Raw genomic sequence first — 26,643 nt, forward strand, 5'->3', positions numbered from 1 at the left:
CAACGCATGATTTTTCTGGTCCCAGTGGACAGAATTAAATTGGGGTGGAGAGAGTCCATTCAACAATGAAATGAACTGCTTTATAATGTGATAAAGCATCCAAATAGAAACTGAATGACCACCTGTCAAAAATGCTGTAGAAAGGATTTTTTAATTGGCTAGAAGATTAGACTAGATGCCTCTTTCAGCTGGAAGCTTTGGATTCCAAGTTAGAGGTCAGAACACTGGAGTAAACAGATGTAGCCCTTCCAGAATACAAACTCATTGAATAAATTCCCTCTCCTCAGAAAGGGTTAGAATGCCCCCTCTTATACTGTCCTCTGCTTCAGAGGAAGCAAAGGTAAGATCCAAGGAAATGGTGGGGGAAAGCTTGAGGTTGTGCACACAAGTCAGGCAGGCAGAAATGGCTAGGACTCTCCCAAGGTCTGGATATTCATCTAATTCTTTCTTTTGGATCAGAGCTAAGGCTCATCAGTCTTCCTCTAGTTCTTGGAATGTAAAGAAACAGTCCCTCCTGCAGATATTAGTTCCAGGGCAATTTCCATGTGACCCCGCCAGTGGAGGCCCAAATCAGTTCTAGAACCCCCTTCTCTTTAAACAAAGAGAGGGAAGTGTCTAATCCTAGTACAACTAACCCAGTCCCGCCAGACACTTAAGTGTGGGAAAAATACAAGAACGGCATACCGGTCCTTTTCTCCCCATCTCATCTCCTCCAAACCAACAAAAGTCAAATATTACACACACTTCCTCTTTTGACAAAGAGAACTTTTGTTAACCTTCCAGCGTTAAGAGGCCTCTGCTTGTTCCTTAGTTACAGATCGTTATCGATAATTGTGCGGGATCAGGGAGGTCTCGGCTTTGGAGGGGGAAGGTTGGGGAAGATCCTCTTCTGTTGTATACAAACTGATTTCACCTTTCTGAGTCTCAGTATCCTCGGTTAATTATGGATATTTCCATAACTCGCTTTCGAGAATTATTGTTAATAGATCGAATGCAGAAGTCCTGCCTCTATCCCTGCTCAAAGACCAGGTGTTTGGTCGGGGAATAGAAAAAAGCTTTAAAGATCTAATCTCCAACTACTTTTAACTTCTCTCTGTATCCGCTTCTATCTCTGTCTTTGTCTCTGTTTCTCTGTCTCTCCTTTGTCTCTCTCAGGTGACGGAAAGGTTTCTGCCCCCAGACTCCTCTCCACCCCACAATTCGTCCTATCCTGTACAATACAAAAGAGAGTGGGAGAGGTTGAGTTGGATAATCCGACCCAATCCTAAACTACAATCACGAGGAGAGGGGTTTGGGATTGGGGAGGCAAGGGTACTTAGGTGGATGGGACAACAGCCATCCCTAGAAAAGGAAAAGAAAAAACTATTTCAAAGGGGTGGGTCTGAAACTTGAAACTCGGCTTGTGTTCCCACCCATACTCCATTCACTCCCCGCCCCACCTCCCACCCCTTTGGGATGGAGGTGGGAGGCTAGTGCTTGACCAGACCCGCCCCGGTCCCTGTCCGTCCCTTCCTCCAACTCGCCCTTTACTTGGGGACCGGGCCGGGCTGAGGGCGAGCAGCCCGGCCGCCCGGGGCTCAGGGCTAGGGGCCAGACATGGGCTTCTTCCCACGCTGCGCGCTGCGGAGCCTCCTGGCCCGCGGCTGCGTCCAGGGCAGTAGCCCCACACCGGGTACGAGGCCGCTACTCCGGTCCCTGCCCCACGGAGGAGTGCCTAGTTCCATTCCGCACCGCTACAGCTCTGGTGAGTGGGAAAGGGAGGCCCCGGCCGCCCAGGAGGACGTGAAGGAGCTGCCGGGGTGGGGATGGAGAAGCTAGGGTTCTTCCCTCCACCAACCGCCGCTCCTTTCCCTCTACCGCCTTGCTTTCTGGAGAATTGCGAGAGCTCCCGACTCAAACTCTACCCAATCCCTTCCCTTTTCCAGGCCCATCCGATCTTCCGGGATGATTGCAAAACCAGCTAATGGGCTGGCCGGCCAGCATCCTTCCCTGTGGCCTGCTTCACTTTCTTAACCCAGTTAAGTCATAGGGAGAGGTCTTCTGCGCTGGGCTCTTTGTTCCCTGGTCTGCATAGGCGCCCACGTGGACAGTGGACAATGTAGAATATAGACTCTCACAGCCAGCATGAAGGTATGAAATAGAGTCAGAAAATTAGTTCCTTCTCTCCAAATCCTTGCCCCACGGTCTTTGCAGCCTACTTTTCAGCACCGAGTCAACCATAGCTCCCCCCCCCCCCAAATCTGCTGTTTGTCCTTTGTTCCAGCTTGAGTTGATGACTCTCCCCTTTTCTTATAGCACTGCACCCCTGTTTTCTTGCTAGATTGGAGATCTGCAAACCTAATCAACTTGTTGAGAGTAGGGGAGCAAGGTAATAAAGTGAGCAGTGAAAGGGAAGCAAGGCCAGGTCCTTGGAATAACAGTAGCTCTAAAATTGGAAAGAACTTGGAAGGATATCTGGATTCGAATAAGAAATTTCTTTACAATACAGTCAATAAATTACTTCAATTAAGTCCTCTAGAGAGGAAACCGCTGAGGAGTCCCCTGTCAGCTTTTGTATAGCTCTAATTGTCAGGAATTATTCTTGTTCTCAAATTAAGCCTACATATGCTTTTCTAAAAGTTTCACCCATTATTCCTAGTTCTGCCCTTTGGAACCAAGCAGAACGAATTTAATCCCCTTCCCACACTAATAATAATAATTGCTGTTGTAATTGTCCAATTGACTATGATCCCATTTGGAGTTTTCTTGGTAAAGATACTAGTTTACCATTTCCTTCTCCAACTAATAAAAATAGCTAACAATTATATAACACTTAATTTTTTTATATGAAACATTAATTTTTATTACATGCAATTTGTTTCCCAAAAGTGTAGGTTAAATTTAGCATGGTAAAAACAAAATTACTCAGTTTTTGTATCCTTCCAGTCAACTTTTGTCTTCTTCCCTGTATACAGGGACTGTATACTTAAGGACTACAAAACACTTTACATGTTATTTCATTTGATTTTCAAAAAAAATAGAGATAGATACTATTATTATTCCCATTTTGCTGATGAGGAAACTGGAGCTGAGAGAGATTGTCCAGGATCACAAAGCTGAGATATGAAGTCATGTTTTCTTTGAGCCAAGTCCCTCACTCTATCTACTGTGCCATTTTGCCACCTCTTGAAGACAGATATATTTTCTCCTAATCTTCTCTTCTCCACACTATACAACTTCGGTTTTTTTTTTTTTTAACTGTCATGTTCTCAGATCCTTCATCATCCTAGTCAACTTGCTCTCTTTTGAATGAGCTCCAGTTTATCAATGTTCTCCTTAAAATGTGGCACCCAGAAGTAAACACAGTGTCCCAGATAAGGTCTGAGCGGGGCCAACTCCATTATCACCTTGAATCATCTTGAGTACTATATATCTCAAGAAGACTGAAGGTCCCATTTGGTTTTTGGGGTTGGTTTTTTTTGGTGGCTACCATATGGAGCTTGGGGTCTATTAGAGCTCTCAGGTCTTCTTCATAGCAACTGATTTCTTTCTTTTTTTTTTTTTTTGTAGGAAATATCCAGTATGTTTATTTAACAGCAAATATAGCATCAAATGAAGCCAGACATGTTCTCCAAAAATGCACTTTCTGCATCTATTATGGCCCTACTACTGTATCAAATTAGTCAGCAATGTAGAACATGTTTTAACCTTCTGGGCCTGCAGTAATAGCATTTCCTCATAATGTGCCTGTGGCAGCAGCTGCCTTGCATACTCACTCTCTACATATTCATTTGAAAGGTGGTCTAATCAAAATACTTAGGGGGGACCAATCCCATCTTCTTATGATTGCCTGACCCAAACAAAACACTTTGTCCTTATAGGGAAGATGCTTCTTTTGTCTATTAACAACATAAGTCCCAACAACACTACCGCCATGATGTGATAATAAGCCCTTTAAAAACTCTTTTTTTCTTGAATTTTGTCTTTTTAATCAGTGCAAAGGCCTAAATATAAATTTTCCTTTTTTTTTTTTTTTTTTAGTTTTGCCCACCTATTATTTTTTTTCTCTTTTTTGTTCTTTTTTTGTGTGTGTGTGTGTGTGTGTGAGTGGGTTGGGGAGGAGACATTTATTTGGTCACTCCAAATACAGGATTTGGAGGCACAGGAGTCAAGGGCATGTTACAGTGTGCCTGACCATGGGAAGCACAATGGCAAGTGAAAAGAACATCGACTCTGAAGATAGAGGACTTGAATGAAACACTTGAGTCTTGCAGTGTATCCTTCAATTTCTCATCTTTGTTGAAGTAGTTGTAGGAGGAGTTGGGTTGAACTGTATTCTCTTACTTTACTATGTTGTCTAGTTTCTCCTTTTTCTACTTCTCTTGATTCCTGTTGTTGGAGATCAAATTTTTTGTTTAAGTCTGGTTTTTTCCTTAGAAACAGATGGAATTCCTCTATTTCATTAAATGTCCATCTTCTTCCGTGGGAAAAAATACTCAGCTTAGCTGGGCAGTTTATTCTTGGCTGCATTCCAAGTTCTTTTGCCTTTCGGAATATCTGATTCCAGGCCCTTCGATCCTTTAATGTTGAGGCAGCCAGATCTTGTGTGACCCTTATTGTGGCATCTCGGTATTTGAACTATTTTTTCCTGCTTGTAAAATTTTTTCTTTAGTCTGAAAATTCTGAAGTTTGGCCACAATATTCCTCGGAGTCTTTATTTTAGGGTCTTTTCCAGAAGGTGTTCTATGAATTCTTTCAATGCCTATTTTCCCTTCCGGTTCTATTACTTCTGGGCAGTTCTCTTTGATGATTTCCTGTAAAATAGTATGTAGGCTCTTTTTTTCATCGTAATTTTCTAGTAGTCTGATGATCCTCAGGTTACCTCTCCTAGATCTATTTTCCAGGTCTGTTGTTTTTCCAAGTAAATATTTGACATTTTTTTCCAATCTTTCATTTTTTTGGTTTTGCTGGACTGATTCTTGATGTCTCAATGAATCAGTCATTTCTATTTGTTCAGTACTGATTTTTAGTGAGTTATTTTCTTCATTAGCTTTTTTTACTTCTTTTTGTATATATCCAATTGAGTTGTTTTGCTCTATGGAATTTTTTTCCATTTCACTAATTTTTTTTTTTTTTTTAGTGAGTTATTTTCTTTTTCCAATTCGCAAATTCTGTTTCCCTGCACTTCTTGGGAGTTTTTTATCTTTTCCAATTCACATTTTAGGAAGTTGTTCATAGCAACTGATTTCTAACTATGCATCTCTCACCTTATATTTGTTAAGTAACTAAATGTAAAGTATAAGACTTTATTTATATATTTCTTTTAAATTTCATCTTCATTTTTTCAGCTCAACATTCTAGTTACTTGAATCCAAACTGTCATTCAACTTGTAAACCAGCTCTCTGTTTCTCTATCTCTGTCTGTTTCTCTTAAAATATAAATCAAAAAAAAATTTTTTTAACTAAAAAATTACTATTGCTTCCCAATGACTTCTTCTCTTCTTTCCCCACTATGGAAAATCTACTTTACATCAAAGAACTATAGCAAAAACAAATCAACACATTGATCTTATGAGACAATACATGCTTCATTCAGCTTTTGTAGTCCACAACTTCTGTTATTGAGGCATGTTTTATTATCAATTCTCTGAAGTCACTAGTGGGCCTTGCAAGAGATCTGAAATCTGATGATTATTGATTGATTAGTGTTTTTCCATATTGTTTTCCTTTACATTAATTGTGAAATTGTTCTCGTTTCTGCTTACTTCAATCAGTTTATACAAATCTTCCCAAGTTTCTCTAAACTTTTCATGATCATCATTTCTTTTTTTTTTTTTAGCTTTTTATTTACAAAACATATGCATGGGTAATTTTTCAAACATTGACACTTGTAAAACCTTGTGTTCCAACTTTTCCCCTCCTCCCTACCCCCTCTCCAAGATGGCATGTTAAATATGTTAAAGTATATGTTAAATACAATATATGTATACATATTTATATTGTTATCTTGTTGCACAAGAAAAATTGGATCTAGAAAGAAAGAAAAAATCTGAGAAGGAAAACAAAAATGCAAGCAAACAGAAAGAGTGGAAATGCTATGTTGTGGTCCACACCCATTTCCCATAGTTCTCTCTTTGGGTATAGCTGATTCTCTTCATTACTGAACTATTGGAACTGGTTTGAATCATCTCATTGTTGAAGAGAGCCACATCCATTAGAGTTGATAATCATCATTCTTATGACACAATAACAAACATTAAAAGAGAACACAATTTGTTTAGCTATTTTCCAATAAAGAGGCATTTGCTTTTTAAATTATTTCTTTGAGCTTCTTGTCATTTGCCCATTTGATAAGCATCTATCTACGCCTTAACTCAAATTATTGATAAAAACTTTCAACAGCATAGGACCAAGGACAGATTCTTGGGACATTTATTTTATCCCAACAGTCCTGGGAAGTAGGTTCTATAATTATCAATTTACATGAGGAAACTGAGGCAGACAGAGCTTAAGTGACTTGCCCACTGTTACCCAACCAGTAACAACTAGACAGATTTTTCTGACCCAGACTTTCATCTGTTGTGTCTCCTAGTTTCCTCTAAATGTAATCTAAGGATTATAAAGGGAAGGGACCTTAGAAGTCATCTAGTTCTATTCTTTTATTTTTAACAGATACAGAAATTGAGGTATATAGAAAGGAAGAGGTGATTTGTTTAAACTCAAATGGTTAGTAAATAATAGAGCTGGGAATGAAATCCAGATTTTCTGATCCTAAATCTAATGATGTTCCTTTTGGTACAACATCTGCGGAAGCTACTCTTCTACCTTATTCAGCAGGTTGGATGAATCATTCATCCATTTCTCACTGTCTATAAAATGAAGACAGCATCATTTGCTAAGAAGCTTAGCTGCAAAAAGGCCACATTATTAAGGCTCTCACTTTGAAGATTACCAGGTGTGGTTCTGCTTTTTTTTGTATCTGGAGAGATAGAGGTCTCCATAATCTGACAGATGGTTTGCTTATTTGGAGTTCTCAAGGCTTTCACCTTACTAAAAACGTAGTAGATTCTCATCTTTGTCTACCTTCTTTGAATTGAATTGAATTCAATACCTCTAATTTCCTTTTCCTTGGACCAAACCACAAAAAGAAGTTGGCCCTGAGAGCCAAAGAATGCTGGAATGCTAGGGGAAAACAGGTTGAGGCTGGGCAGGTTTAGGGGAATAGAAATACTGTTATTGTGAAGGAGCTGAATTTTATAACCTTCTGTGGATGTTCTGTCATATGTGTGTGTGTGTGTGTGTGTGTGTATGTCTAGTCAAATTCTCACTGTGTAGATTAGGAAACAAGCTCAGAAAGGTTAATTGTTATGCCTAAGGTTATTGCAATATTGCAATTCATGTCCTTTGATCCCAAAATCAGTACTTTTATTTTTTTTTAACACACTGTTTCTCAACTCTGAGACTTCATGGAATTTGGGAATTAGGGAAGCTTACTGGTAATACTTACATATTACAAATCATACTATAAGCAATGCAAGAGATTCTGGAAATTATACAATCCATCTTTTGCTTTTTTACATATGAGGAAATTGAGGCTCTGAGGGAGGAATCCACATTAGTGCCAGATTTATATAAGCCCTCAAATTTATTTAAATACTCATCTAAGAGTTAAGAAACTGGAATTTCAGTTACCAACTTATTCACTAAGTAGCTAGCCACAAAACATATGATCTTTGAAAAATTTCCTAACCTTTATGCCTCATTTTCCTCATCTGAAAACTAGGAGAGGAATAAAATCTCAACCTTGCTTCTTTTCCAGTACTGTTGTTGTGAGGATCAAATGAGTTAATAGATGAAATGTCTCCTTGAAAAGTTAAAAATTATATGCAAATTCAAAGATATCATTTCCCAAAGCCATAAGCAAAAACTGGGTCAAACCCCACACATTCTGTCATGGTTCCCAGTTTCCAGTCCTTTGGACCACATACAGAAAGCTTTGTGTCCTCATTCTTGCCCTTGACTGTGACAGGTTAGTTCTGTGTTGGGCACATTGTAAGGGGTTCTTAGAAGAACTGTTTGGACCCTTATGCAGAATGGGATATTGTACCTTTAGAATAGATCTGACCTTTTTTCTTAATTGAATATTCAGATGGACTTGTTATCCCTTCAATTCACATATCCTCTCTAAACTTGTAGATTGAAATCCACCAATGTCTGTTCTTTTTGTGCAGCTCTTTTTCATTTCCTCCCATAAGACCTGGTACAATCTTTTTTGTTTTGTTTTGTTTTGTTTCTGGACATCTTTATCAGCATCTCTCATTCTTGTCCTGACACCATCCCATAGATTTCTTTGATCATAGCCTTTACCCTAGTTTGATGATATCTTTCATAACTTCTTTACAATGTCCATCACTTCCTCCCTTGGAGATGCTCAGGATACAATCTTTCTTTGTAGATTATGCAACCTTATAAAAAAAGATAGTTTTGTTTCAGAGAGACACTTGGGGTCATTAAAAGACCTCTGCATTTTCCAAAGACAATTCAGCTCACTTCTCCTGTTCAATTCTGGGTCTTTTCCTCATAGCTTTTTTTTTTCTTCAAACCTCTTATCTCTTCAAGCTGCTTTCGGACAATTATGCGGTAATTCTTGTTATGGAGGGTGGGGCTTTAGGGGAATGTTGTATGATGAGGCTCAGTCTATCCCTTATTATCCCTGTTCATCTTATCTCCAAGTTGCTGTTGGGGTGGCCTAAAGAATGTACAGGAGGACTAGATCTAAGATAGCCTTGTTTGGAGTAGGAGAAGGGCTGTTAATGTAACGCCATTCTCCTTAGTATTTCTTTGTAAATTTTCAGATAAACTGTTAAATCCTATATGCTGAGAGCTTCCTCTTAGTTTCCATTTCACATTTACCAGTCAGCTTAGAATAACAGAAAGAATAATAGCTTTCAAATCAGGAGACTCAGCTCCCGTCACTTACTGGTTTTGTGACTGGACAAATTGCTTCAACTTCATCCACTTCTTCATGTATAATGGGGAAAATGCTGCATGACCTTGAAGGACTATTAGTAAAAGCTCACATCTATATAGTACTTGCCTCACAATGACCTTGCCAAAGAGGTAGTCTAAGTACTATTAAATTCTTTTCATAAATGAGGAAACTAAGACTCAGAGAAGTAATAATAATAGCTAACATGTATATAGTATTATAAATTTGTAAAGCACTTTACATAGAAAATAATTTGATCTTTAAAATTATCCGACAAGGTAAGTGCTATTGTTGCTCCAATTTTATAGATGAAAAAACTAGAGAATTAATAATAATAATGTTGTTGTTCATCTGTGTTCAACTCTCTGTGACTCCATTTGGGATTTTCTTAGCAAAGCTACTAGAGTGGTTTGCCATTTCCTTCTCCAACTCATTTTACAGATTAAGAAACTAAGGGAAACAGGGTTAAGTGACTTGTCCAAGGTCATACAACTAATAAGTGTCTGAGGTTGGATTTGAACTCAGGAAGATGAGTCTTCCTAATTTCAGGCCTTGTACGCCATCTATTGTGGCACTTTAATTATAATAACTAATGTGCATATGGCATTTTAAGATTTGCCAAACACTTTATAAATTCGTTTGATCCTTGCAACTATCTTGTAATGTAAGTATTATTATTTTTATTTTACAGATTAGGATGTGAGTAGTTAAATAACTTTTTCAGCTAATAAAGATTTGAACTGGTTTCTTCTTGACTCTGGGTCCAGCACCCTATTTGCTTTACCATCTAGCTATTTCACCTGTAGTGGTTTACCTTATCAGGGTGAAATATAAATACATGCAGATAGGTAAGAATTGGTTGGCAGGATGATGCCATAGAATACTCTAACCCTGAAAGAAGACAATCGTATTTTCAGATACAATTAAAAGCTAGTATGGTAAGCTAGTTTCTTCAACAAAAAGCTAATGAAAAATGGGGATTTGGGATAATAAGCTGGGTTGGACTGGCATTATATAGTCCTGCTTATCTTCATCTGAACTTGGACCCAGGAAGCTAAGATTGAGGTATGGAAAAAGAGGAGCTATCATCTTAAAGGAGATAATCTTTGCTTCTGCTTCAGTACCTATTACACTTCTTAAAAGATTTTCCCTAATTAAGAAACTACAGTTCTATATTGATATTAAAATAATAAGGTTTTAGAAAAAAATTTTGCTTTAGGATTTGACATAGTGTTAGTGGATAAAAGAATATGTATTGGTCAAAATGGAAGTATCAGGTCTGAGTCACTGAGTAATCACTATGGCTTATTTACTTGTATTGAAGAGAGAATATGGAGAAAGAAGAGTCAGGCGCCAAGGAAGAACTCCCATGATGGGAGGTATCCCCATGCTCATATACTCCAAACTATTTCTATTTTGAGAATAGATATCAGGACTAGGTGACCCAGTGGACAGAACACTGGGTTTAGAATCAGGAAGACTCATCTTCATGAGTTCAAATTCGGCCTCAGATAGTAGTTATGTGACCCTGGACAAATCATTTAACCCTATTTGCCTCAGTTTCCTCAAATATAAAATGATCTGGAGAAGGAAATAGTAAATCACTCTAAGATTTCTGCCAGGAAAACCCCAAAAGGAGTTATGAAGAATCAGACATGACTGAAATGACTCAGTAGTAAGTCAAGCATAAAGTTTTTTGAGATGAACTCTGGATGCTTTTCCTGGTATCTATAATAGCCTTTTCTTTAAGTCCTGCTGCTAACAAGTCCCTAAGAAGTTACCAATTCCTGTAGCTTAAGATGGGGTAAGTTATAAGAGTATAGTATAGTCCACAGGATTTAGCAAGCCAAAAGAAAGCATTATACAGAAAAGGGCAGTGGTCTTAAAGCTGGGTTTGAATACCAACTCTTTCCCCTATTTGCTTATGATAGTGGGTGAGTCATTTAATTTCTCAGAGCCTTGATGTCCTCAATTGTAAAGTAGAAATAATGATATTTGTCCCACCTATGTGAAGATGTTATTATGGAATCATGTTTTATAAACTGTTAAGTAATACAGAAATGTAATTATATTAGTATCTTAATATTTATTGGTATATTTTATTTTTACATCACCTTTATTTCAAGATGCTGTGTAACTTTTCCTCCATCTTTACCCAGAAAGCCATTCCTTATCAAAGGATAAAAAAGAAAGAGGAAAAAAAGCAGTTTAACAAAAATTCATCCAACAGCTGTGTAGATTCTGCTCTTCTAGTTTCTCAACTCTGCCAAGGATAAGGAAGAAGGGACATTTTTCTCATTTCTTCTTGGGCCAAACATAATCAGTCAGCAAGCATTTTTCTTTTCCTTTTTTTGGCTGAATCACAATGTAGTTTATTTAATTTTAAAATTTTCAATAGTATTTTATTTTCCAAATACATGTAAAGATAATTTTCAACATTTGTTTTTGTAAGATTTTGTGTTCAAAATTTTTCTCTCTTTCTTCCTCCCTAAGACAGCAATCTGATATAGATTAAATATGTGCATTTTTTAAAAACATAATTCCTTATTAGTCATGTCAACAAGCATTTCTTAAGCACCTACTATGAGCTAAGCACTTTGCTAAATGGTGGGAATACAAGGAAAAGCTAATAATCATCCTTGCTTTCAAGGAACTCACAGTGAATTGTGGGAGCCAACTATGTACAAACAAGTTAGGAGATTATCTCAGGGGGAAGACATTGAAATGGAGGAAGATTATGAAAGGCTTCTTGCAGATGTGACTTTAGCTGAGGTTTGATGGAAGGTAGGGGAGCTAGGAGGTGGAGATGAGGAGGAAGAAAGTTACAGGCATCAGGGGATGGCAAGTGAAAATACTGAGTCAAGAGATAGAGTGTCCTGCATAAGGTGAGTGGTAAGGGTTGAGGGCATGGGGCAGGAGGTTATGATGAGTTTTAAAAGTGAAGCAGAAGGTTCTGTATTTGATCCCCACAGTAATAGGAAGCTGCTGGAGTAAATTAAATGCGAGTGGAATGGGATCACATAGGCTTAAGGAGGATCAATTTAACAGTTTAGTGACAGATGGACTGGAGTGGGATATCTACCAGGCTATTGCAAGAATCGGGGCATAAGGTGATGAAGGATTACACCCGAGTTGTGGCAACTTAGAGGAAGGAAGAGGCTCTCTAGGGGAAGTATTATGAAGGTAGAAACATCACAATTTGGCAACTGATTGGATATGGGAAGAGGGTTCAAAAAGAATGAAAATTTGAGGATGTCACCTAGGTTGTATCATGTGTGACTATCAGAATATAGTGATACTTTTGAAAGTGATTAGGAAGTCAGGAAAAGTGGAAGATTTGGGGGTGCGCGAAGATGAGCCTAATTTTGGACATGTAATATGTTCATGAGACATCCAAATTGAGATTTCCAATAGTCAGTTGGAGATGAGAGACTGGAGGATCAGAGAGAGGTTAGAATTGGACAAATAGATCTGGGAATTATCTGCATAAAAATAATTGAATTCACAGAAGCTAATGAGATCACCAAGTGAAATAGTACAGAAAAAGAAGAGAAGAGGACCCAGGACAAAAGCTTTTTGGGCCATCCAAGATTAGTAGGTATGACCTGGATGATGATCCAGCAAAGAAGACTGAGAAGGAGCAGACAGAAGGTAGAAGGAAAACCAGGAGAACAGTATTACAAAAACCTAGAGAGGAGTGTTGAGAAGAGGATGATAAATGATATCAAAGGCTGCAGAGAAGTCAACAAAGATGAGTTTTGAGGAAAGGCCATTAAATTTGGCAATTAAGAAATCATTGGCAACTTTGGAGAGAGTATTTTCAGTTGAATGATGAGTTCAGAAGCCAGATTGTAAAGACTTAAGAATAGAGTGAGGGGCAAGGAAGTGGACATGCCTCTATTGTAGATGGACTTTTCCAGGAATAGTCAAAGTGGACAGTTATTGTTCTAAAACTGGGGAAAGATGGAAGGGTTTTTTAATAGTAGTTTATTTTTCCAAATAATGTATAGATAATTTTCAACATTCATTTTTGTAAGACTTTGTGTTCCAAATTTTTCTTCCTTCTTCCTTTCCTCCCTCTCCCCCTTCCCAAGGCAGCAAGCAATCTGATATAGGTTAAATATGTGTAATTCTTTTAAACATATTTCCATATTTGTTGTATTATACAAGAAAAATCAGATCAAAAAGGAAAAAACCACGAGAAAAATGAACAACAACAAAATATGAAAATATTATAGCTTAACCCACTTTCAGGTTTTTTGAAAATGGGGAGACAAGGGTATGTTTGCAGGCATTTTTTAAAACTCTTCTTCAGGGATGAGCTTGGTCATTCTATTTATACAGTGTTAAGTATTTTTTATTGTTATTGTGGTTTATATGTAGCTATCATGTAAACTATTTTCTTAGTTATAACTTATTTAATTTTTCATCATTTCATATAATGCTTCTCTCTTTCATGTAATGCTCATGCTTCTCTGATTTTGTCATATTTCTTATTTTTTCATGTCTCATAATTTGTTTAGACATTCCCTAAGTAATGGCCATCTATTTGTTTCCAGTTCTATAAAAAGTGCTGCTATAAATATTTTAGTATGGATTGGCCCTTTCTTTTAATCATTGACCTCCTAGTGTATATGCCTAGCTATGTGGTTTCCAGGTCAAAGAGTAAGGACATTGAAATAAGATAGTATTATTGTTGGTTCCCAGCATTTGCTGTCACGCTAGTTACAGTAAAAATTCACTGAATCTATTACTATTTCTCAAGATTAAGTACACATAGAAAAGGCTACATTCCATTTTTTCCTGTGTTCTTGTTCTTTCCCTCCCTCCCCTCTTTTTCTCTCTCTCCCCCTTTCTTCTTCTCTTTTTCTTTCTCTCAATCCCTCTTTTTCTTTCCCTTTTTCTCTCTCCTTTTGATCTGTCTCTCTGTCACTCTTTACCCTTCTCTTTTTCTCTCTCCTCCTTCTTCCCTTCTTCTCTCTCTCCATCTACTCCCTCTGCCTTGTGCTTTGTTGCCTCTTTTGAGATGAACTATTTATTAGGGGATAATCTAGTTGATTTTCCCCAACCCCCAACATTGGTCTCTACCATTCTTTAATTTTAAAAATACTGATTCATGAAACAGTGATGAGGAAACTGAAGGATAACTCTCTGAATGAATATGTTGGAATATGGTACCTTTCCCTCAGTCTTGAGATACAGGACACAAGTGTAAAGAGAAGAGGCAGAGATTTGGCTTTGTCCTACTCTGGGGAGCTGCGCTACCTCTGCCTAAACCTCCAGGTCTCCCCATGGATGTGTTCCTAATTAGCCTCCCTCCTTCCCAGCAAAGATGTCTTAGTAACTGGGCAGACTACGTCATTGGGTGGTATTTTTAGGACTGCTGGGTTGCTCTGGAAAAACTGTTGTTTTGTGGCTGTGCCTTTTCCCCAGCTGGGAGCCCTAGACTAGCATATAATCAGTCAACGAATCAATAAACATTTATTAAGCACTTACTATGTGCCAGACATTGTGCTAAACATGCATGTTGCTGTTACAAGCATCTGGCCTCTAGACACTCTTCTTCAGGGCGGTCCCAGGGTAAAGTCTTCTCAAAATGACAGTGAGATGAGAGAGATCCTGAAACATCTCAGCAGACTTTAGGCAATATTTTTGCTCCCTTGAGATGTAGCCTTCCACAGTGGAGTTTTCCATAGACACTGAATAGGTTTCCTGAAGAGAGGGAAAAAGAGAATTTCTTTGTCAGAAAAACTGAGACCAAGTAGCTCAGCCTATGTCTCCCCTCCACTCCAGGCCAGTGGGAGAGATGAAGAGACTTGTGGTCCTACAATTTCTGTGGGATGAGGGGGTTGTTCAGTAAGACTAGCATATCTAGTATGAGGGCTTCTGGTTTTAGGGCTTCTCACCTACTTTTGGTGTCTACCTGATTCACTCATCTCTCACCCGTGGCTCCAAATATCTGCAAGCATGTTCAGTGACAGCACCTCAATAAACATCTGGGTAGACAGGCTAAACCAGTTTGAGGATAACCAATAGGCCTCAATTTGTTGGTGAGTTAAAGGGACATACTTCAAGCATGTGAAGACTTCCTGGGGGAATGGGCAGATGAGAGTAATTTATTCCAATTGCCATGAAGCTGGAGCAGGTACTGTGGAGTGCTTCGAGCTTGATCAGACTTAAAAGATGCCACAGTTTTCTACTACATCTCAGGCCATTGCCATTCACCTTGATTTTTGTCCTGCCCCTGGACTTTGATGAAGAAAGAGTGAGGCTGATGACTTTTTTTTAAATAAGTTTTTATTGATAGAACCCATGCCAGGGTAATTTTTACAGCATTATCCCTTGCACTCACTTCTGTTCCGATTTTTCCCCTCCCTCCCTTTACCCCCTCCCCCAGATGGCAAGCAGTCCTTTACATGTTGAATGGGTTGCAGTATATCCTAGATACAATATATATGTGCAGAACCAAACAGTTCTCTTGTTGCACAGGGAGAATTGGATTCAGAAGGTATGAATAACCTGGGAAGAAAAACAAAAGTGCAAGCAGTTTATATTCATTTCCCAGTGTTCTTTCTCTGGGTGTAGCTGTTTCTGTCCATCTTTGATCAATTAAGGCTCTCTTTATCGAAGAGATCCACTTCCATCAGAATACATCCTCAAACAGTATCGTTGTTGAGTTATATAATGATCTCCTGGTTCTGCTCATTTCACTTAGCATCAGTTCATGTAAGTCTCTCCAAGCCTCTCTGTATTCATCCTGCTGGTCATTCCTTACAGAACAATAATATTCCATAATGTTCATATACCACAATTTACTCAACCATTCTCCAATTGATGGGCATCCATTCATTTTCCAGCTTCTAGCCACTACAAACAGGGCTGCTACAAACATTTTGGCACATACAGGTCCCTTTCCTTTCTTTAGTATCTCTTTGGGGTATAAGCCCAGTAGAAACACTGATGGATCAAAGGATATGCACAGTTTGATAACTTTTTGAGCATAGTTCCAAATTGCTCTCCAGAATGGAAGATTGTGTTCACAATTCCACCAACAATGTATCAGTGTCCCTGTTTTCCCACATCCCCTCCAACATTCCACATTATCTTTCCCTGTCACTCTAGCCAATCTGACAGGTGTGTAGTGGTATCTCAGAGTTGTCTTAATTTGCATTTCTCTGATTAATAATGATTTGGAGCATGTTTTCATATGTCCATAAATAGTTTCAATTTCTTCATCTGAGAATTGTCTGTTCATATCCTTTGACCATTTATCAATTGCAGAATGGTTTGATTTCTTATAAATTAGAGTGATGACTTTTTTTTAAGGCATTGAGGTGAAATGACTAGTCCAGGGTCACAAAAATAGTTAAGGCTAAAAATTTTGTGCAACTCTGATTCATTTAAATCCAATTCACATATAAGTCAAAATATCTGTTCCCCCTCCCCCAGCCTACAGACAGTTGCAATGGATGTAATTGATTCTCTTTGAAAATGAAGAACAAATGACAGAATGTCTGAGTAGGAAAGAACATTTGATCCATCTCATCCAACCCATACCTGAATACTTGAATATTTCCAATTTGTTGTTTGTCCTGTGCTTGAAAATTCAACAATGTGGAATCCAAGATCTACTATCATAGTCTCTTCTTTTTTTCCCTCTTATTAGTATTTTTTCCCAAATACGTGTAAAGATAGTTTTCAACATTCATCTTTCTAAGATTTTGAACTTCTAATTTTTCTCCTTATCTCTCTTTCCTTTCCCCTCCTTAAGACAACAAACAACCTGATATAGGTAACAAATGTTATATATTTCCATATTAGTAATATTGTGAAAGAAGACTCAAAACAGAAGGAAAAATCATGAGAAAGAAAATCAGCAACAACAAAAGGGTGAAAATAGTATGCTTCGATCTTCATTCAGACCCCATAATTCTTTCTCTGGATGTGGTCAACATTTTTTTTTTTTTTTGATGCTGGTGATTTGTTTTTTTTTTTGTTTTTAATTTTTTATTTAATAATTACATTATATTGACACTCGTTTCTGTTCCAATTTTTTTTTTCCCCTCCCTCCCTCCACCCCCTCCCCTAGATGGCAAGCAGTCCTTTATATGGTCAACATTTTTTATTACGAATCTTTTGGAATTGTCTTGAATTATGGAATTGTTGAGAAGAACCAAGTCCATCATAGTTGATCATCCTATAATCTTGTGACTATGTACAATAGTCTCCTGGTTCACAGTTTCTTTTCTCTTTTGGACAGCTCTCACTGCTAACTTGATATTAGCTTCTTTGCTATTTCCATATATGATTTCTAGTTCTTCCCCTGAGATCAAGCAGAACATGTCTAATCTTTTTCATATGATGCCCCTTTGAATACTTAAAAATGTTCATATTCCTGCTACCCTCCACCACTTCCTTCTCTCCTGTTTCTTCTTCAACTGTGGTTCTCCAAGTGTGATCCTGAAAATCTGGGGGTTTCAGTTCTCATACTATTCTCGTTATTCTCTTCTAACTTGTTAGAAAGTCTCTAGAATCCAACACTCCAGATGTAGAGAATAATGGGAATATTTGACATAGTACTTCTATCAATGCAACTCAAGATGGCATTAGCTCTTTTGATTGTTTTATCACATTGTTGGATAATGTCAAACTACTAAAATCTCCAGATCCTTTTTATTTGTTATATTATCTGATCACATTGTACTTGTGTTTTGTACTTATGCAGTTGATTTTGTTAAATCCAAACATAGGACTTTACATTTCTCCTCATTGAATTTGATCTTATTCATACCCCATCAGGCCCAAGAGTTCAGTCCTGGTGATGACCTTCTGTTTCCTTTTTCTATAGGAGGACTTATTAGAACCCAGGAACGGACACTGATTGCAGTAAAGCCAGATGGTGTTCAGCGGAGGCTGGTTGGAGATGTCATCAGACGCTTTGAGAGACGAGGGTTCAAACTGGTGGGCATGAAACTCCTACAGGTAACGGTGCCTGCCGTGGGTGGGTCTCAGAATCTCCCTGCTGGGGCTCTGTTACTTGCTTAGAGGTGGGAACTTTAAGTTAAGTCTCCAAAGCAAAGCCCCAGTCCTGACCAAAGCCAGACTTTCCTGCATGATGCCCCAGCCAAGCAAACTCACTTACCAGCTTAGCCTGCCATCTTCAGAGACTCTAGGTCTTTATGCTGACTTGATATTAGTTTCTCTACAACTTCCACATATGGTTTCTAGTTCTTCCCCTGAGGTCAAGCAGAACACGTCTAATCTCTTTTCCTTGTATTTGCCCCTTTGAATATTAATGACTTTCTGGTCGCTATTTCAGCACTCCATTCTCCTTGGTTCCAATGAAGTCCATCATTTCTGGTACAAGTGTCAGGGTGTGGAAGAAATATCATGGAGTCTCTCTAACTTGATCCCTTTGCTTCTTTTTTATGCCTATAAGGGCCAACAACATTTAGTTTTCCATCAGCAGCCATTTTTAGCTCCTGTTTCCCTCATTGGCAAAACTGATATGCTCTGGGAAGGTGTGGTGTTGGAAAGAGGGGTTGGTGGTATAGGAATCCCCTGACTTTTTGGAACTTTGGAGCTACTACCATTCAATCAATCAACCCAGCATCCATTGAGGTACATGTATCAGGTCCTGAGAAGGCTAACCTTCTACAAGTTCTCTTGTTGCTCTCTGGTTCCAGAACTCTTCCCAGCTCTCTCCCCATTGCCTTCCAGGCTCCAGAGAAAGTTCTTGCTGAGCATTACCATGATCTAAAGAAGAAGCCCTTCTATCCAAACTTGATCAATTATATGAGCTCTGGTCCCGTGGTCGCTATGGTAAGATTAGACTGGGTCTGGGTTCTACTAAGAGGGAAAGTGAGAGGTGGGGCTTCCTTTGGGGTGCTGGAAGTTCAGCAAATGCCACTAATGCCAATGAAAGGGACACAACAACTATGCTCTTTTGTTGGTATTTTCCCATATATTTTAGTCCTCCTTATTTGTCAAAAAAAGATTGTGTGGTGTGAGCAGGTGCACTGTCAATCAGTCAGTCAGTCAAAAACATGGTAAGTTAAGTGCTTACCATGTGGGCCAGGCATTGTGCTAAGTTCTAATGATACAAAGATAAGCAAATACATGATTCCTGCCCTCAGGTTGCTTGCAACATGCAAATGACTATCTTTTAAAAAAAATTTCAATAATGTTTTATTTTTCCAAATATATGTAAAGATAGTTTTCATTTTTGTAAAACTTTGTGTTCCCTATTTTTCTCCCTCTCCTTACTTCGCCCCTCTTCCCAAGAAAGCAAGCACTCTGATACAAGTTAAATATGTACAATCCTCTTAAACATATTTCCACATTTGTCATAGTGTTTTTTTTTAGTATTTTCCCTAGTAACATTCGAAACAAAAATAATTTTTTACATTTGTTTTTAAAATTTCTGAGTTCTAGGTTCTCTTCCTTATCCCCATCCACAATTAAGAAACCACTTGTGAAGTTAAACAAAACATATTTGTCATATTGTGCAAGAAAAATAAGACCAAAAGGGGAAAAAACCATGAGGAAGAAAAAATAAATAAACAAAAGTGAAAATACTATGCTTTAACCCACATTCAGTCACCATAATTTTTTCTCTGGATATGGTTGGTACTGTCCATCACAAGTCTATTGGAATTTTCTTGAATCACCTCATTGTTGAAATGAGCCAAGTTCATCATAATGAATCATATAGTCTTAGTGTTACTGTGTACAAAGTAATCCTGGTTCTGTTCACTTTATTCAGAATCAGTACATATAAGTTTTTTCAGCTTTTTTGAAGTCATCCTGCTTATCATTTCTTATAGAACAATAATATTTCATTACATTTATATACTATAATTTATTTAGCCTTCCTCATCTGATGGGGATCCACTCAATTTCCAGTTCCTTGCCACTACAGAAAGAACTGCTACAAACATTTTGCACATAAACATTTGTCCTTTTCTCTCTTTTATGATCTTATGACCTGATAGTGAGACTGCTGGATCAAAGGGTATGCACAGTTTTATAGCCCTTTGGACAGAGCAAATAACTGTCTTTACATAATATGTGGAATCTTTATACAAGATATGGAAAATGAGTCAAAGATCTTAAGAAAAAGGAGTAAAGGTGTGGGGGAGGAGCAGGGCAGGGTTGGGAAAGTCCTCCTGAAGAAATTATATTTTAAGGGAAGCCAAAAAGTAAAAGTGAGGAGTGAAAATATTCTTGGCATTTATGTTGATAAATGTTTAATAACTGACTCTCCAAGGGGAAAATATACCCACCACACACTTTTAAGTTGAATTTGCATCATTAATGTTTTGTCTATCACTTTCTTAAGTCTAGACCAGGGTTTCTTAAACTTTTTTCATTTGCAACTTCTTTTTACATGAGAAATGTCTATTTGACCCTGGATATAAAGGTATATTAAATAGGGATTCAAACATTTACTTATAGTAAATCATAATATCATGATCCCCACTTTCAGTTACATTACTCATAGTATTTGAATGTTTGGTTTAGACAAATCAACAAAAGAATTGTAATGTTTGCCAAGTTTTGAGATATGAATGTTCATTTTGAAAATTTAACAATCAGAGGCCAGTTTCAATGGTCTTGTGATGAAAAGAGCCATCTGCACCCAGGGAGAGAATAGTGGGGACTAAATGTGGATCACAATATAATGTTCTCACTCTTTTTGTTGTTGTTAACTTGCATTTTGTTTTCTTACTAATTTTCTTTTCTTTTTGATCTGATTTTTCTTGTGCAGCAAGATCATTGTACAAATATATATATACATATATTGGATTTAACATATATTTTAACATGTATAACATATATTGGATTGCTTGTCATCTAAGGGAAAGAATGGAGGGAAGGAGAGGAAAATTTGGAACACAAGACTATGCAAGGGTCGATGTTGACAAATTATCCATGCATATGTTTTGAAAATAAAAATCTTTAATAAAAAAAAAAGAAAATTTAACAATCAGCTCTTGAAAGTTGTTCATTAAGCTGACTATAGCACACCCCTGATGGTACAGGAGTCATTTGCTAGAGGCTACTGGGGAAATAATTCTGATCAGCAGAACAGATCCCTTCATGTGAGAGGATGATAACACTACAGGGAGACTGAGAGACAGTTGCATTCTCTGACTTCTCTCCTTTCCCTCTTCCCTCTGATTTATTTCATTCCCAATCCACAAGCAACATCTGCGTCAGTAAAGGCTGATTTGCAGTTCCTTCAGGGGTGTTATGATTCACAGCTGTGGGGCTCTCGGAGAATCGATCTGCTCCTTCACACTTAGGTGTGATCCTTAACACCCTGATTCCAAGCATGGGACATAGTAAAAGGCACAGGATTGGAAATTATGGTATATGAATATGATGGAATGGAATATTATTATAAAGTGAGAAATTATGAAAGAAACACTGTCAGAGATCCAGAAAAACATAGTATGAATTGATGCATAGTGAAGTGAGCAGAGCCTGGAGAACAATTTATACAATAATATCAAAAGGACAGACAACTTTGAAGAACTTCAAGAATTCTGATTAACATAATACCCAATCCACAAGATTTATGAGGAAACATGCTCCTGATCTGACAGAGGTGATGGACTCAGGGTAGAAATTGAAACATCTATTTCTTGACATGACTGGTACAGGAATTTATTTATCTATACATCTTTCTTACAAGGGTTTTGTTGTGTTCCCCCCCACCCCTTCAGTTGAAGAGGGGAGTATAGTAAAAAGTAGGAAGTAGATATTTTTATTTGTTGGAAAAAAATATTTAAGAAAAAGGGGGAAAAAAGGTACCGGGTTGGGAGATGTGAGGAACAGCAAATAAGCCAGTATAGCTTCAGCAAAGAGTTCATAGAAAGGAGTAAAGCATAAGCAACATAGAAAAAAGGAAGTGGGCAGGCTGTGAAGGGCTTCACATCCCAAAGAGAATTTTATATTTGATTCTAGAGGCAATCAGTTCTTCTGGACACCAGAGCAATTGTTTCATTCACATCAAACATTTATTAAACATTCACTATATGCAAAACATTGTACTAGCAGAGGGACAAAATGCAAAGCTCAAACAAAGCAAGGTCCTACCATCAAGAAAATCAGTCTATGATTAACTATGATGGACTTAGCTCTTCTCAGCAATGGGATGTTTCAACACAATTCAATAGACTTGGGATGGAAAATGCTATCGGTATCCAGAGAAAGAACTATGGAGATTGAATGCAGATCAAAGCATAGTATTTTCACCTTTTTTGTTTGCTTGCTTTTTCTTTCTCATTTTTTCTCCTTTTGTCTGATTTTTCATGTACAACATAACAAATATGGAAATATGTTTAAAAGGATTGTACATATTTAACCTATATCAGTTTGCTTGTTGTCTTGGGGAGGTGGGAGATAATGGAAAAAGGAAGAAAAATTTGGAACACAAGTTTTACAAAAATGAATATTGAAAACGATCTTTACATGTATTTGGAAAAATAAAATGCTATAGAGAAGTAGTAAAAAAAGAAAATCACAATCCATACTCTGAAGGACTTTTTTTTTATAGCTTTTTATTTACAAGTTATATGCATGGGTAATTTTATAGCATTGACAATTGCCAAACCTTTTGTTCCACTTTTTCCCCTCCTTCCCCCCACCCCCTCCCCTAGATGGCAGGATGACCGTACATGTTAAATATATTAAAGTATACATTAAATACAAAATAAGTTTATATCCAAACCATTACTTTGCTATACAAAAAGAATCGGACTCTGAAATATTGTACAATTAGCCTGTGAAGGAAATTTTAAAAAAATAAAAAATGCAGGCAGGCAAAAATATAGGGATTGGGAATTCAATGTAATGGTTCTTGTCATCTCCCAGAGTTCTTTCTCTGGGTTTAGCTGGTTCAGTTCATTACTGCTTCGCTGGAACTGATTTGGTTCATCTCATTGCTGAAGATGGCCAGGTCCATCAGAATTGCTCATCATATAGTACTGTTGTTGAAGTAAATAATGATCTCCTAGTCTTGCTCATTTCACTCAGCATCAGTTCGTGTAAGTCTCTCCAGGCCTTTCTGAAATCATCCTGCTGGTCATTTCTTACCAAACAATAATATTCCATAACATTCATATACCACAATTTATTCAGCCATTCTCCAATTGATGGGCATCTACTCAGTTTCCAGTTTCTGGCCACTACAAAGAGACCTGTCACAAACATTCTTGCACATACAGGTCCCTTTCCCTTCTTTATGATCTCTTTGGGATATAAGCCCAGTAGTAACGCTGCTGGATCAAAGGGTATGCGCAATTTGTCAGCTTTTTGAGCATAGTTCCAAATTGCTCTCCAGAATGGCTGGATGTATTCACAATTCCACCAACAATGTATTAATGTCCCTGTTTTCCCACATCCCCTCTGAAGGACTTTTGATGAAAAAATGTTGTCCATGACCAGAGAAAGAACTGATTGTATCTGAATACAGATTGGAGCATAGTTTTTTTTAACTTTATTTTCTTGAGGGATTTTTTTTTTAGGGGGGAGAGGGAGAAATCTATGTCTTTTTCCACAACATGGCTTTTATGGAAATGTTTTGTATAACTTCACATGCACCTTCTCAATTCAAGAGGATAAGAAGAGATAGGAGGGAATATGGAACTCAGTTTTAAAAACAAACATTAAAAATTGTTTTACATGTAATTGGGGAAAAATATTAAATAAAAAGAAAATTGCAGTCAAATTCGGAGGGAAAAATACAAATATGAGTCACTCTAACATATACAATTATATGATGAGTATATTGGACAGGGACAGGGAAGGACAATGTTCTTTCTCTATTCCAATGTCCTTAATTTTTTTTGTCCTCCATATTTCTACCTGCTCTTACTGGGAGTGTTGAATTTGGTTAGTTTTGGTCAACTACTCCATGAAGATGTGCTCAATTCTATGACTCGACAAACATTTATCTCTTACTTAACCTGTGCTAAGTACAAAGGGTATGAAAATGAAAAACAGCAGCATCTCAGTGCTTGCTTAACACTGGAATATATATATAGCCTGGCATATTGTGTATGTCTAATGTGCAGTTGCTAATTTATTGATTGCCTCAGAGCTAGAATGTGACATATCCTGATCCAGTATGAAGTAAAGGATGATGATGGAGCAAAAAAAGAGGGATAGATAGATTACTGTAGGAGAACTTCAAGGGGAAAAGAATCCACTTTAGTTGGCAGAATCAGAAAAATCTTCACAGAGAAAGTGGATCTGTAAAAGCAGAAAATAGGCTGAGGGGAGTGTATCTTAAATTTTCTGTGGAAAATTGTACAAATCCATGGAAATAAGAGACAGATATTGCAGACTTGTCCAATTCCCTTTCAATTCTTGATTTTGATTTTTTTCAATATTATTTTAATTTTTCCAAATACATATAAAATTAGTTTTCAACATACATTTTTGTAAAACTTTGTGTTCTACAAAGTTTTGCAAGGGTCAGTGTTGAAAAATTATGCATGCATATTTTTTGAAAAAGGTGAAAATACTGTGCTTTGATCCACTCATTCTCCACAATTCTCTCTCTGGATGTGATGAACATTTTCTATCTCAAGTCTATTGTAATTGCCTCATTCAATTCCCTTTTATAGAAAAGAACATGTGGGTCTTTTTGGTGTTGCAGGTCTGGGAAGGCTACAATGTGGTTCGTACTTCTAGGGCCATGGTAGGAGACACTGACTCAGCAGAAGCTGCCCCTGGAACAATCCGGGGAGATTTCAGCGTTCACATCAGCAGGTACTGGTGGGGAAGGCCTGGCAGACTGGGCAGTTTGAAAGGGGGGGAAACTGAGAAGAAGCAAAGAAAGAGAGCAGTATCACCAGAAAACCTAGGAAAGAAGAGGGTGATTGATAGCATCTCAACTAGGTGGCCCCGTGAGTAGAGCACTCGCCTGGAATTCAGATTCAGTCTTAAATATTTGACTCTGGAGGTTCACTTAATCTCTCTTGACCTCAGTTTCCTCATCTTTAAAACAGGGATAATAATAGTATCTACCTCCCACGTTGTTGTGAGGATCAAATGAGAATATAGCTTAAAGCATTAAACATAGCGCCTGGTACAAAACAAGCACATAACAAATGTTTTTTCCCTTCAAGGCTTTAGAGAGGTCCACGAGGAAGAGGAATGAGAAAAGGCTATTCAATTTGCCAATTCAGGAATCATTTGAAATTTTGAAAAGAGTAGTTTGAGTTGAATGCTGAGGTCCAATGTTGTAGAGAATTAAAAAGCGAGTGAGAGGAAAAGAAGTGGAGACACCTGTTGTAGATGGATTTTTCAAGCATGTTAGCCACAGTAGGGAAGAGACTCTAGGTTTCTAGCTAATACAATAATTGTTGGGATGCATGGATCATTTGAGGATGGAGGAATATTATATAAATGTGAATTATTCAAATTACTTGAAGGAAAGAAGTATAGCTATTCTGGTGAGCTGAAGACAATACCAAAATGGAGTTTAAGTGGGAGAAAAGAATACCCTGTTTTTCTGACCATTTATTTCTCCATCTGTTTAAGTTGATGACTAGTGTAAAAGAACCAAAGGATTGGGAGTACAGGGGATAATACCAGCCACCAGCTACATGAAGGCCCCCAGACTTGTCATTTATCCTTGTTGCTTGTTTCTCTGGTACAGGAATGTTGTCCATGCCAGCGATTCAGTGGAAGTGGCCCAGAGAGAGATCAGCCTGTGGTTTCATAGCAGTGAGCTGGTGGAATGGAACTGCTGTAGTCACAGCAACCTGTACCATGTGTGAGGGAGGGTCTCAGCCCACCTCCCACACACACTGGCTACAATCCAGGAGCAACTACCTCTGCCAATGAGAATGCTATATTCCTTCCTGTTGAAGCTACCCGCCATTCCCCTATGCTAACCTCCCTCTCCCCCCCACCCCAGAGACCTCTCTGATACCATTTATGTGCCTTTTCATTCTGTGCCCCAAACCTCAAAGGATTGAGTCTTATCCTTCCCAAGACCACAGTGCCAGTCAACCTTGGGGGTAATTGCTTGTAGCCAGAGATAATGATGACTATTAAAGGAGACACATTAAAATTCAGTCTTGTTTCTATAAATGGAGATCAAGTTCTTTCTTTGCATTTTAAAGTGGGGGAAAGAGGAAGGGAAGAAGCCTTTATTAAGAGCTTACCCTGGGTCACATACTGTGCTAAGTGCTTTACAAATATTTTCTCAACCCTTTGAGGTAAGTGCTATTATTATTATCCCCATTTTACAGATGAGGAAACTGAGGCGGATGGAGATTAAGTAATTTGCCCAGAGTCTCACAGTTGTGCAGTATATGAGGCTGATCAAAGCATAGTATTTTCACCTTTTTTGTTTGTTTGCTTGCTTTTTTAAATGTGGATTTAAATTCAGTTCTTTTCCTAACTTTAGGCCCTTTGCTGTATCCATCCCAACACCTAGGTGCCTCAATGTTCACAATTGCATGTTAAACTTCTTTGTATCCCCAAGAGCGCCTAACAAATTACTTTGTGAGTGGAAAACACATACACATCAAAGTTTGTGGAATGAAGCTAAAGCTCACATATTCTTTCCTTCTCTCTGATGGACTGAGGGACTCAGCCTGGGAACCCAGATGTCACAAAGCCAAGTGACTCTGATTTCTCAATTATTTTGC

The 26,643-nt window shown here is 37.9% G+C and overlaps 1 protein-coding gene across 1 annotated transcript; it reads left to right on the top strand.

Moving 5' to 3' along the window:
* Window positions 1-1,508: 1,508 nt before the first annotated feature.
* Window positions 1,509-26,080, top strand: NME4 (NME/NM23 nucleoside diphosphate kinase 4). Its single transcript, XM_051968907.1, has 5 exons — window positions 1,509-1,744; window positions 17,817-17,950; window positions 18,689-18,790; window positions 24,639-24,751; window positions 25,644-26,080. Exons 1-5 carry the CDS (start codon window positions 1,597-1,599, stop codon window positions 25,762-25,764), a joined length of 618 nt encoding a protein of 205 aa, XP_051824867.1. The 5' UTR covers window positions 1,509-1,596; the 3' UTR covers window positions 25,765-26,080.
* Window positions 26,081-26,643: the final 563 nt, after the last annotated feature.

The sequence above is a fragment of the Antechinus flavipes genome, chromosome 1 (genome assembly GCF_016432865.1).
Source record: "Antechinus flavipes isolate AdamAnt ecotype Samford, QLD, Australia chromosome 1, AdamAnt_v2, whole genome shotgun sequence".
Lineage (NCBI taxonomy): Eukaryota > Metazoa > Chordata > Mammalia > Dasyuromorphia > Dasyuridae > Antechinus > Antechinus flavipes.

What these genes read in the sequence shown, in the direction of transcription:
- NME4 (XM_051968907.1), top strand. Translation starts at nt 1,597, where the DNA reads ATGGGCTTCTTCCCACGCTGCGCGCTGCGGAGCCTCCTGGCCCGCGGC. An exon ending in TCCGCACCGCTACAGCTCTG is followed by an intron (nt 1,745 to 17,816) that starts GTGAGTGGGAAA and finishes CTTTTTCTATAG; the next exon opens with GAGGACTTATTAGAACCCAG. An exon ending in TGGGCATGAAACTCCTACAG is followed by an intron (nt 17,951 to 18,688) that starts GTAACGGTGCCT and finishes ATTGCCTTCCAG; the next exon opens with GCTCCAGAGAAAGTTCTTGC.